Genomic DNA, 12,574 nt, shown 5'->3' on the forward strand with positions numbered 1-12,574 from the left:
GTTAGAGAGTCAGTGACTTCAGCCAACAGCAGGGTAAGAAGGAAGTCTAGCCTTGCAGGATGAAGCTGAATCACCATCTTGTTTCCCAGGAGACCCATGAACTGTGCCAGTGAGGTTCCTAATACTATTATCTTGGTATTGGAATTAGCCTGTGTCAACTATGTGTGATTGTCAACTTGACTATTTTTCCATTATGCACATTTTTCTATAATGATACCCATTTTGTTCTCTCCTTAGAGATAACCTTTTGAAAATGTCAACCTATCTAATGACACTAAAAGAAAACTACAAAGGGGGCTTTTATTGTTTTTTGAGGCCGCACTTGGGAACCAGACATGGGAGGGGCCCAGAAACAGAGACACACTCACAAGAGGAAGGTGAGACTCAGAGGGATACTCAGAATAAAGCCCTGAGAATACCTCTTCTTCCTCACCTTTGGGAACTTTCCTCTCCTCCAGGGTCTATGTTTCAACTTCACTAATTCAACAAGTATTTGTTTAGGATCTCCCATATGCCAGGCTAGGTGGCAGGATACAACAGTGAAGAAAATTTATAGGATCTCTTCTCTAGTGGAGCTTTTGGTCTACCAGCAGAAACAGGCAATAATAGAATAAATGTATATTACATATTACAATAAACCCCACGATGAAAAATATAAGGAGCTGTGAAAATATGTAAAAGGGACCTGAGCTAGTCTGTGGAGGGCAGAGGTCTGTGGAGGGTTCCTCCAATAGGAGGAACAAGTCAGGAAGGACTTTCCTGAAGAAGTGACATTTCAGCTGAAAAATAACAGAATGAGTTTATCTAATAAGTGAAACCAGAGGCAGCTTCTAAAACTAATCGGCCCCTAATTAAAATTCATAATTGAGGCAAGTTGCATTTTTCCAAGGTAAGCCAACTTTTTTGTTTCTTTTCAAAACCAATTCAAATAATGTTCCCTTGTCACAACCTCTTCTACTGGTCTTCGACCATTTTGTTTTCTCCTTAGAGATAACTGTTTGAAAATGTCAACCTATCTAGTGGCACTAAAAGAAAACTACAAACGGGGTTTCTACTGTTTTTTGGGCTACATTGGGAATTTGTTTGCTCTACTAGAGAAGAGACCCTATCTGTTTTTTCACTGTTGTATCCTAGCACCTAGACTGGCATATGGAAAACCCTAAACAAATACTTGTTCGACCAAACTTTTTTTGGTCTTTGACCATTGGGAGTTTGTTTGCTTTGTGTTGCTTATGTAGAGTATATACTACTGAAGTAGAATGCCTGGATTCAGGTCATCTGTATGACCAACTCCTGTGTGTGACCCACAGAAGGTCATAACAGACCTGAGATCTCATTGGTTGAGCTTGATCATTGTCTGCTTGATCTGAACATCAAGCCAAGGTGCTAATTCACAAGGCTTTCAATCACTATAAATGTTTTTGCATTTCACACTTTGTGTAATGCATACAAGTTTTTATTTATTCTAAGAAAGTACTTCACAAAGTCAGTTTGAAAGAATGCATGGCTTCAAACACAATATCTTGGAAGTGTATGCTGCAAATTTGGGCAAGATCCCGAGCCTCAGAGGCCTGAATGTGTGAGATCTGAGCTTCTTTAGTGACCCATCTGTGCCCAGGGCTCTGGTTTAAAAGCGTGGCACTTGGATGGAAGCATGCTGGGGGCGCTTATTGGATAATTATCAGCGTTGTTCAACTCATTATATTCAATTTGATACAATAAACATTCATTGGCTCCTTATTCTCAGCAAGGGGATAAGAGCTCTCATAATAAACATAATAATATGCATGACAATAGCAGCAACTACAATTTATTGAGGACTCACTATGTGTTAGGCACTGTGCCAATCATTTTACATAAACATTTACATTTACATTTACATATCTCATTTAATCCTCATAACAACCCTATGAAGCTGTATGAATATTCCCTTTAAGAAAATGAGGCTTGGAGAGATTCAGAAACTTGTCCATGACCACACACTTAGGAAGAATAGGCCTTACTTATTAGGTCAGGATTTAGATCTGGGGCCTAAGACAATAATACGCTGCCTGTTTTCACATTGGTATGTCATGTTTAAGATGAAGAAATTACTGTTCCTCAGAGAGGTTACATAGACATTTCAGAACTCTGTATATTTCCCCTGAAAATAATACCTACAACTCGTTGAATAATTTCTATGTGACTGGCATGTTACCTTAAAATTTTACAACTTAGAAGTACTCAACCTTGTCTGATGTTAGAATAATCTGGGAATTTAAAAGAAATAAAAATTAATGCCCAGACCTTATCCCCAGACCAACTGAATCAAGATCTTGGGGGATAGGAGCTGGGAAATGGGATATTTTTTTAAGTTTCCCAGGTGATCCTGATAACAGAGAGGGTGAAAAATTCCTGCCCGGAGCCTCACAAGAACTCCACAAGATAGCCTCATTTCACAGATAAGAAAACTGAGGCTCAGAGAGGTGAATTGTCTTGCCCAAAGTCACAGAAAAGATGTGGCAAAGTCAGGGTTTAACCGCTGGGCCAATTCCAAAGCCCATACTCCTTTGGCCCTCCAAGCTGTCACCTGCATGACAAATTGGCATTCCTTCCAACTTCAGGCAATGTCCACTGGCTTTTGAGTTTGTCCTCAACAGCAACTCCTCTCTTTCCTTCCTTCCTGCTCTCTACTGCTGTTCTCTTCCCCTGCCCCAAACCCACAACCAAATCCAGCCAGACTTCATGATGGGGAGTTTATGTGGATGCATTGGCTTGATGCCCCTGCTTTGGGGTGACAGTACCCAACTCAGGGTAATGCCTACCATGGGCCTCCCAGCAGATGCAGAGCCTCCTAGTTTACCTATCCACTTCCTCGAGTTTACCTGAGAAGATGGGGGCCCTGAGCTCACAGCCCAGCAAGTTACTTTCTGGGGGTGGGAGCAAGAATTTTAAAGCAGAGACTTTAAAAGTCAAATTAAATATCACAGAGGAAAAAAAAAAGGCAAAATCATGAAAAAATGTGGTCAATCATTAGTGACGAGGTTGAAAAGACATGCTCCAATTGCTTTTAAAATTCACAGAACCCAGGTCTCCTTAAAATAGTTTTGCAAAGTACACTGAGAATTCCATGCAGTAATATGAAACATAAGTCCCGCTGCTGCCACTGAACATGCCTCAGCTGGCTAAACTGAAGGAGCTTGACATTCACCCAAGGCTCTGCAGAACTCCACAGGACAGCACAATGGAGCTGCAGTTGCAAAGCTTCCCCAGATGTGTACATTTTCTGCTCCATTAAAATGACTTGGACGAAAGGCAAAGTACATTTGGCCGGCAGAAAGAGGGGGCTGGGGAGGGACAAGCACAGGACAGTTAGCCTCATCACAGGCCTCCCACTCCCCAGCGTTGCCCCCCCCCCCTCCAGCCCTTCCCCTACACTGCCTCTAGAGCAGACTGTCTATAATGTAAATATGACTGCAACCTTTCAGGGACCCCCACAGCCAAACTGCTTTGCTGTAGGTCTCCAGTTTCTCAACTCTATCATGGGGTTAATAATGCCCACTTCAAGGGTTTGGTGTGGATTAATTGAGATGTATACATGGCGCTCCAGCATGCCTGGGTTATAGTAACATTTGGAGGAAAAGCAGATATCACAATTATCATCACTGAAACCAGGTCATATGAGGAAAGACAGGCGAAGGAAATGAAGATGTCTGAGCAGAAGATAGATAAGATCCTAAGGAGACAGGATCCCAAGTTTTCCATATTGGAAGAGCTGACATGAGACTCTTCGTGGTGAACCTACTATGGCAGCTACAAGGTGAAAGGTTCTGCCCCAGTGTAAGTAAGAAAGACCTTTCTCCCAGTCAATAGTGTCCAAAAGTTAAGGGGTGCTAGTAAGCCTCCTGACATTAGAACTGTGTAAGAGGAATATGGATGACCATTGGAGAGGGATATTAAAGAGGGGATTCAACCATGATTTGGTCGAACCTGACATTTTAACCACCTCTTTAAGTTTGAAATCTATACTGTTGAACTGTCTTTGCTTGCTAATCAATGAATCAGCACTGTCTTGAGTTTCTGATATGTGTAAAGCCTGGGGCTAGCGTCTCCATGTCAGAGGTACTTTGACTCCATTTCCATTAGGGCAGACGAAGTACTTAGTAGGTTCTCCATGAAGCTGTGTTTAAAGACTGACTGTGTGAGTCACACCGGAAGCAGAAGCAGGGATGTCTTTCTGTTGCCCTTAGGCTGTCCAGTGGTATCTCTTTGAGCATCCCATACCTGTGTACCTGTCGTTCCTTCTCTAGAATCTGTGCACCTACGTGCAAAATGTATTTGAGTCTGTGTTTACTCTGCTAGCATCCGTGTCACTTTGTTCTTTTCATCTTTCTGGGTTCTTGGGACATGGAATTGCCTTCTTATGAGAATTATTTACTCTGACTTGGGTGGGGAACTGAGGGTATGGTGATATTTAACATGTTCACAAATCTGTCTTACAAGGAGTGGAAACAGTGCCTACCCTTTGGTCACTGGGAATGAGATAGAGTTGGGTTCAGCTCCAACTCTGAAAAAAGGGGGCAGATTTTCAGAAAAACGGTGCACCTCGTGTTATCTTTCTTTAATACATTTGTTTTATAAGCATCTAAATATGCTAGGAACCTGGGATTCCGAGGTTACTCAGCCTTTTTTGTACCCCCTCGAAGAGCTCATTGTAATGAGGGAAGATAAAAGGTGCTGGCACAAAATAGTAGACGGAGATCACCTGTGCTTCAGGAGTGCAAGCGGTTGGGGAAGACTTCACAAAGGAGGTGACATTAGAGCTGGTTTGGGGGAAATTGATGTCAGCATGTGCCCTAAGAGGAAGAACTTCCCAGAAAGAGGGCAGAGCAAGCATAAAGGCTTGGGACCTGATAAAGCATGCTATCTTGGGAAATGTCAGATAGTTTAAAGTGTCTGTATGTACTATTTCCAGTAAAGTGGTAAGAAAGAGGAGACTGATACTGTATTTGGGGGTCACTTTCATTTAGATGGCATAGGAGGTTGGCCATGGTACTACCTGAAATTATTTTGCAAACCTAATTTGGAGCTTCATGGACTTTCATTAAATATGGCCAACTCTGCATGATCCATCTTGTGAATTATCAGAAGCCTTGCTACACATTACTTCCCCTTGGCCACCATAGGAATGTATTCTTAAGATAAAACCTCATTTAAGATCAGTCCAAAGAAATCATAATCATGAAGGTAAATCTTCTGGAACAACTCAGTGTGGCACCTCATTTTTCCACAAGCATGTGGGTCAACGTCAGGCCAACATCTGCATCAGGAAACTAGTGGTCATATCTGGCTACAACCACATATATACCACAGGCATGGTTTAAGGGAGCTTAATCTGACCTGTGCATTTGGATCTGGGAGATGTGTGTTAATGAGGTTCACCCGTTTAACATAATCCCCAAATCACGATGAAATAATTTGGGGGTTTTGGCTTACCAGCTTCATCATTAGTGTAGCTGATCCAAAATGTGAGTAGAGTGCTTTTTTTAAAAATAATATGTAGGGGTGCCTGGGTGGCTCAGTTGGTTAAGTGGCCGACTTCGGCTCAGGTCATGATCTCGAAGTCCATGAGTTTAGCCCCGCGTTGGGCTCTGTGCTGACAGCTCAGAGCCTGGAGCCTGCTTCAGATTCTGTGTCTCCCTCTCTCTGACCCTCCCCTGTTCATGCTCTGTCTCTCCCTGTCTCAAAAATAAGTAGGCGTTAAAAAAAAATAATAATAATATGTAATACTTTCTGATCATAACATAATGCCTGCTTATTGTGGAAAATAGTTAAATATAAACATATAAATGTAAAACACAAAGAAAACAAAATCACTCACCACTACTATGAAACAATATTTTAGTGCATTTTTTTTAACAGCTCGAGTTCATTTAAATAAATTTTAAAACATATTACATTTAATTAGGTCTGCCACCTCCATTAAGCATTCCTCCATAAGAACACTTGTCTGACTATAACATAATCACTTACCTAAACATTTTTACTACTCTCAGACGGGACCATAAGGGTTTTGAGGACAGGGAAGGTGTTATCCATTTAATAACATATCTAATTTTGGCATAGGTATCCAAAACCTCATTTCTGATGCACTATCTAACACTACAAGGAATCTAGGTGTTTGTCTGGTCTGTTCATCTCTCTACTACTAGCACCTAGCCAGAATCAGGCATATAGTGCATACCCAAAAAATATCGGTTACTTGACTAGAAGAAGGAACTACTGGATGGCTGGATGAATGCAGATTTCTATTTATTGTTCTTCACACCAAATTGAAGTCCCTACCAAGTGCCAGGCCTGGGCTGGAAATTGGGGATATAAGCAGCCATGTATGATACAGGGGCGTCAGTGTGAGACTGCTGGTCCCCTCTGAACAGGCTCTGGTCCCTGTGAGCAGAGTCTCGTCAGCCCTTTTTCAGTTGTTTCATGACTAGTCTGGGGGTACCCAAGCCCCTCTAAGCTCTTTTCCACCTAGAAAACTAACGACAGAGCAAAGACTGGTATTCCTCGGAGTCCCATTCCTGAACTCACAGTGCTCCAAAATGCCCAGCTAACCCTGGGCTTGCCTCCCTCAGAGCACCCCTCCACTCCCTGCTTCATTCCAAGTGGTCCCAGCCACTTGGTGGAGAGGGGCTTCGGTGGACGAAGACTACAGGGGAGAGGGTCGCCCCCTGCTCTCTCTGGCTGAGAGCTGCCTTGGACTAACCCTCCACCACCCCAGCCAGCTGGTCCAACTGGAAATCCCAGATAAGCCCCCGGTCTGGTCAGAACTAGTTTGGCAGCTCTGGGAGAACGTTTCTGGCTGACTGACCCTCCCCACAGCAGGACCTGGCAGTTTTGCAAAAAAAGAAGAAGAAAAAAATGATAAGGGAACTAAAGGAGCTAAGAGGAGTGGCTACAATTATTTGAAACACTCTAAAATTCTGCTTGCTTGCAAGTGCAAGTTTACACTAAGGGATCCCAACGAGACTGCCCCCCTCCCATACCCTGCGTTCATTCTCTCACACTCTCTTCCCTCCTTTGCAGTGCAGTTTTGTTGCGATTCGATTTGTTTTGCAGCGCGATTGTTGAAGCGGTATCATACTCTCCGCACGCAGCGCGACTTTTCGTCGATGCATTTGTTTCCTCTCCTGCAATGCTATTGTTGTTATTATTATTATTATTATTGCCATTCAGTCTCCCTGCCCTTTCCTCTCCCTACGCGAATCGTGCTCCGGCTGTGATTGCTCGGGTCTGACTTTGCGAGTGGCGGTGCGCTTCCAAACCCCCCTCACCCGCCCCCCGCCCCCTTACCCCCCCTCCCTCTCTTTTCCGCGCCCAGGCGAGAGCAGCCGATTGGCAGAGCGGTGCTTTCAGGAACAATAACAGTGGGGGGAGCCCGGGTCCCGGGGAGCCGCCCCCGCCCCCCGGCCCGGCCGCGCGGCCCGCGCCCCCCGCCGGGTCCCCACCTCCGCGCCCGCCCCGCGGGCTGACCGGCCCGACCGGGGCCCGCCCCCGGCGCCCACCATGTACGCCTTTGTGCGGTTCCTGGAGGACAACGTCTGCTACGCGCTGCCAGTGTCGTGCGTGCGCGACTTCAGCCCCCGCTCGCGGCTGGATTTTGACAACCAGAAGGTGTACGCCGTGTACCGGGGCCCGGAGGAGCTGGGCGCCGGGCCCGAGAGCCCCCCGCGCGCCCCCCGCGACTGGGGCGCGCTTCTGCTCCACAAGGCCCAGATCCTGGCGCTGGCAGGTGAGCGAGCGGGCCGGGAGGGACGGCGGGACCCGGGCGGGGGCAGGGACCCGGGGCGGAGGGGGCCGGGGGGAGCCTCTGCTCGCTTCGGCCTCCTCCTCCCGCCCCCTAGGCTTTTCTTTTGGGGATGGGGTGGCTCGAAAAGGCCAGACCAGTTAAAAACACCGGATGGTCCCCTTTGTCTTCTCCGCCTCCCCGACACTCCCGCGCTGTCAGTCTGTCTCCATCGCTCTTTCTCCGTCAGTCCTCTTTCTGTTTCTGCCTGTTCTCCTGGTTCCTTCACTTTTCTTTTCTCTCCCTTCCTTTGCACGTTCATTTCTCTGCCTCTCACCTTCTCTTTGGTCCTTTCCCTCTCTGCTCCTTCTGTCTCCTCAAGTTTCTCTGTCTGTCTTCCTTTAAGGCCCTTGGTGCCTCCTGGAACTGAGGAGGCTAGCTGGATGTTGTCAGACTCTTCTAGGTGGGAGTCCCCCTTCACAGAAGGAAGCTATGACATGCTTGTCCCATCCGGGTCATCATTGGACAGGATGAGGAGGCCTTGATCTCTGCATGCCTCTCTCTCCTGCCCCTTCCTGGCTAGGTGGCAGAGGTAGTAGTGGCACTCAGCATCCCTCAGCCTCCACACCCCTTTTGAATCTCCCAGAAGCCTCCCTGGGTTCAGAGCTGAGGGCGAGGAAAGAGTTTCTGGTCAGGTTAAGACCAGACCTCCCATTCCTGCTTTCTCAGGGCCCTGACAAATGGCAAGGCAAGTGGTCTCATCCCCATTTTGACAGATGAGGACACTGAGGTTCAGCAGCTGATAGGACAAGAAACCAGCCCATCAGCCTCCTACACCAAGTTATTTCTGCCACATTGAGGCACCTTTTCCTTTGTAAAGAGAAGTCAGTGGACACTCCTTCCCAGCTAGTACTGAGAGACTTGGGTACAGACATGAGAGGAAGAAGAAAGTATCACTTCTGTTTTAGGGAGCAGCCTTTTAGCTGCTGCTCGGGGGGGGGGGGGGGGGGGCAGGTACCTTGGAGTGGGCAGGGATAGTCAGCTGGCCCGGTCTCCACTTGAGAGGGAAGACCGGGGTTAGGAAGGGAAGGCCAGTTCCTAACTGCATGAAGATGTCATAGTTTTAAGACCTTTCCAATCTTTCCGACTTCCTTTGCTTTCTCACATTTAGCCTGAAAGATGAAGCCAGCATGTATCATATTTAAACTTGGCAGATAAAGAAACTGGCTTGAAACACAGAAGTGACTTGCCTAGGGTCCCATGGCAAATTAGCAGGTCAGAGCTCTGGCTTGTGACTCTAGGTCCTTTCCACCACCTCACGTGGCCTCTGGAATGTGGGTTTGCAGTTGAGGAGTGGGGAAGAAGAACTAAAGACTGGTCGCCCTTTTTGACAGACTGTATCCTCACCACTTCTCTGACACACTCCGGGGTACAGGGGTGTAGGCCCATTCACAACACCCGAGGACAGATGAGTCCAGAAAACCAGAATGAGAGGAAGCATGCAAATAGAAAAGGGAAACCTTTGTAGCTGATTAGGTTTTATTTTGTTCGTTTGCTTTTAATTACCTAACGGAAGGGGCTACGGAATTATTTCCCAAGAGTATAGGCCTGAGGAAGTTGTAACTAGGTTGTAACCTCAGCTTCCCTTTGGCTAGAAGAAAAGAAAGCATGCTTCTTGATGATTGTATTATACTCCTAGATCTGGAAGGGCCTTAGGAGAAGGAAAGGGGTGTGTGTCAGAAGTCAGTGGTATGTATGTGACTTAGTGTGTTAATGACTGCTTTCCTCCTTTAGAGATTGTTCATTCATCCACTTGTTCTTTCAGCAAACAAACTGCTTGGCTCTTCAAGCACTGCAGAGAGGCTGCTAGGCAGCCCTCACCGACTCTGATTTTAAAAATCAATGAAAGTCCTCATAAGTGAGAAATGTAGTTATTGGTCCTAGAACCATGAATCTTCAATCTATAGACTATTCATCCTCCAAGTTGGAATGTTGATAAATCTCTGGGGTCATTAAAAACAACAACAACAACAACACATCTAGGCACCATCTGGAAATTGGCAGAGTAGATCCAGAGAAGAACCATGGTGCCAGTTGAGCAAAGTGAGTTGAAAGCGCCTCCCCTACCTCGTTCACTTCTTTTCTTGGGAGGAGAAAAGGAGAGGAAGAAACAACTTGAGGTTGGCTAGACCACATTTCGAATTCTAATCAGCTGGTTAATTTTTAAATGGGAGCCGATGCCCTGGCTGCAGACCTGATTGAAAGGACCAGGGTGGGTTTGGGGATTCATTTATCCTGAGAGAATTCTCCTGTGTGTCTTGAAATTCCATCTTGACTTGAACGTGGTGGCTCTGAGAATTGCTCACAGTGACTTCATCTTAAAGAGCTCATCTTCTGGCATCTCCTAGGTATAAACACCACTGTGTTGTGGCATCAAATGTGAGGAGATGAGCTCTCAATGGTGAGGCAGAGATGGCTTTATGTTTGTGAAGTAGCCATGAGTAATTAATCCCTCTCTGGCAACAACAGCATGGGTTCAGGGGCAGTTTTAGGGCTACTTTATGGCTTTGGGTGACAAGTGTGTTACTTTACTGGCTATTTCCCAGGGCCAACCCAGAGCTGTGTTCAAGTGTACCTCTTCTTATACCCAGGAAATGTCAAAGACACTGCTGTGGGGCATTGCATTTTTCCAGCCTGTGGTGGTTTATGTCATGGCTTCATTTGCATCAGACCCTACAGTACAGCCCTCCTCTCAACAGATTGTGATATCATTTCAAGGAAAAAAGAAACAAACCCACCTGTACTGATGATTTTGCTACGTGTGTGTGCATTGTCTCTGTTAGTCTTCCCTTTGCCCCTGTCGGTAGAGATCACTATGACTATTTCCATTTCATAGATGAGGACACCAAGGCTGAGACTTGCCTGCTAATAAATGGCAAAGCTGGCCTTGGAAAACAGGTCTTCCAGTGCCAAGGCCCTGCTTGGCAGTCTGCTTTGTAAAGTAGCTAATCTTCCCACCCACCCCACAGCATGCTTGGAAGGAGTGAAAGCCAATGGAAGAAATGACCCTGAAATGTGTAGCTCAAGGCCAGTTTTTGAGCCAGTGGACAGTTTTCATTTCAGAGTTTTCAAGCCCATTCTGCTCGTCTTCTTCCTCTCTTACCAGCCTCCCTCCTACAGAGCACACACTCCGTGCCCTCTCTGCCTTTAGTTGTCATTTTACTGAGGAAATCTCAGAGGAGCTCCCATCCTCCGTAGAGGAGCCATGTGACTCAAGACTTGGTTTACCTTTGGTCTCTCTTTGCTCACTCTCATTTATTTGCCAAACAGGTTGTGAAAGTGAGAGCTACCCATGTCGAGAGCTCACTCTTATCCAACTGCAATCTGGCCTGCTACTGTGGCTCATAGGATTGAATTTTGTGGTTTTTATGGGGCAAAAACTGGTTTCAGTAGGCTCAGTCTTAAAATTCTATGTTATTCCATCCAGGCACCTATGCTATGTTATTATTTGGGTGTGCTAAATTCCTTTGGTTGTCAGATGTCCCTTTACTACTTCCTACATGCCAGGCCCAGTGCCATAATAAGTGAATGCACCAGTACAGCTGAGGTACTGGCATTGAAATGACAGCACGACCTGGGGCAGACAAGAGTTCACTTATCAGGCCCTGAAAAGTATAGGTTTTTGTCAGGGGCAGAGTGATGGAGAAGAAAGGGGCATCATCCTCAGGTAATATGTAGTCATAGGGCCCATGGTAAGAATTATAGGTAGAAGCCAGGCACTGGCAGGGAGAGGGGTGGGAGCAAAGAAAAGGCCAATTCTAGGTGGGCTTTGCAGGTTCTCTTTTAAGTCTTTCTTTTCCAGCCCTACTGCCGCTGCGCATTCAGGCCTGTACCAGTTTTTCTTTGTCTAAACCAATGCAGAGGCCTTCTAGTTGCTCACCCTTTCTGCAGTCTCATTTCTAAATCACCATCAGAATAATCTTCTAAAACAAAGTCTTAGGTCAATTCACTTCTCTCCTTAGAACCTTCTGTAGCTCCCTCTTGCCTAGTGAATTAAACTTCAGCTTCCTGGCATTTATAGCAGCCCGAGCCCTCCCTTACTTCTCCAGCCTCATCCACCCTTCCTACTTTCCATAGACCTCCGGTATTTCGTGCCTTCTTGAGAACACACCCACAGGCACTCCTTTGAGCCAACAAAGATGGATTAATCATTGTCTGATGTGGGGCCTCTGCCCATGAAGCTCACCTTCGAGTGGGAAAGGCAAACATGTGACATGTTTGTGGTCCAGCGAGCTGAGGGCTGTAGAGGAGGGGACAAAATACACTGGGAGCCCCACTGCCTCAAGGGTGTTCTCGGTTCTACCCTCTGCCCCAAGAGGAGATTCTCCCTCCTCAGAGCTCTCCCTTTGCTTTGCTTGTCCCTTGCTTATGGATCTTAGCATTTTGGGTTTTGTTTCAGTGTGCCTGTCTACCTTACCAGCCAGTGAACTCCTCTAGGACAGTGCCCCATCTCCCTGGTCTCTGTGCCTGCAAGTGCCCAGCACGCAGTCCACACCAGCCAGCCTGTGCTGAACTCATGAACTTGGGGAAGACAGGTGCATTTATTATGTTTGGGGAGTGGAAGTAGGAAAGGACAGGAACCTCTGTAGCAGCAACTTGTTTTTCAGAGCAGAAACCTGCAGCGGGATTCTGAGGTTTCATTCAACGTTGTTCATCTGGAAAGAGTCAACATTCTTTATCACTCCCTTGACTAGAAAAACCCCACACTTGGGGGGGAATAGCTTCCAAAGCCACGTTCTTCTTGCTTTG

General features: G+C 46.3%; 1 protein-coding gene across 10 annotated transcripts in view; it reads left to right on the top strand.

The window, feature by feature from the left end:
* Positions 1-12,574, top strand: part of LOC131504751 (BEN domain-containing protein 5) — a 1,495,810-nt gene that overhangs the window by 1,231,438 nt on the left and 251,798 nt on the right. The window contains exon 1 of one of the 10 annotated variants that reach the window (XM_058717442.1): positions 7,368-7,771. The exons of 8 other annotated variants lie outside the window; for them this stretch is intronic. In XM_058717442.1, coding sequence (XP_058573425.1) covers positions 7,546-7,771 — 226 coding nt within the window. In that variant the 5' untranslated portion in view covers positions 7,368-7,545. Of the gene's footprint in view, positions 1-7,367; positions 7,772-12,574 lie in introns of those variants that run through there. One more of the 10 variants, XM_058717443.1, reaches the window with a different exon arrangement.

The sequence above is a fragment of the Neofelis nebulosa genome, chromosome 2, assembly GCF_028018385.1.
Source record: "Neofelis nebulosa isolate mNeoNeb1 chromosome 2, mNeoNeb1.pri, whole genome shotgun sequence".
NCBI lineage: Eukaryota > Metazoa > Chordata > Mammalia > Carnivora > Felidae > Neofelis > Neofelis nebulosa.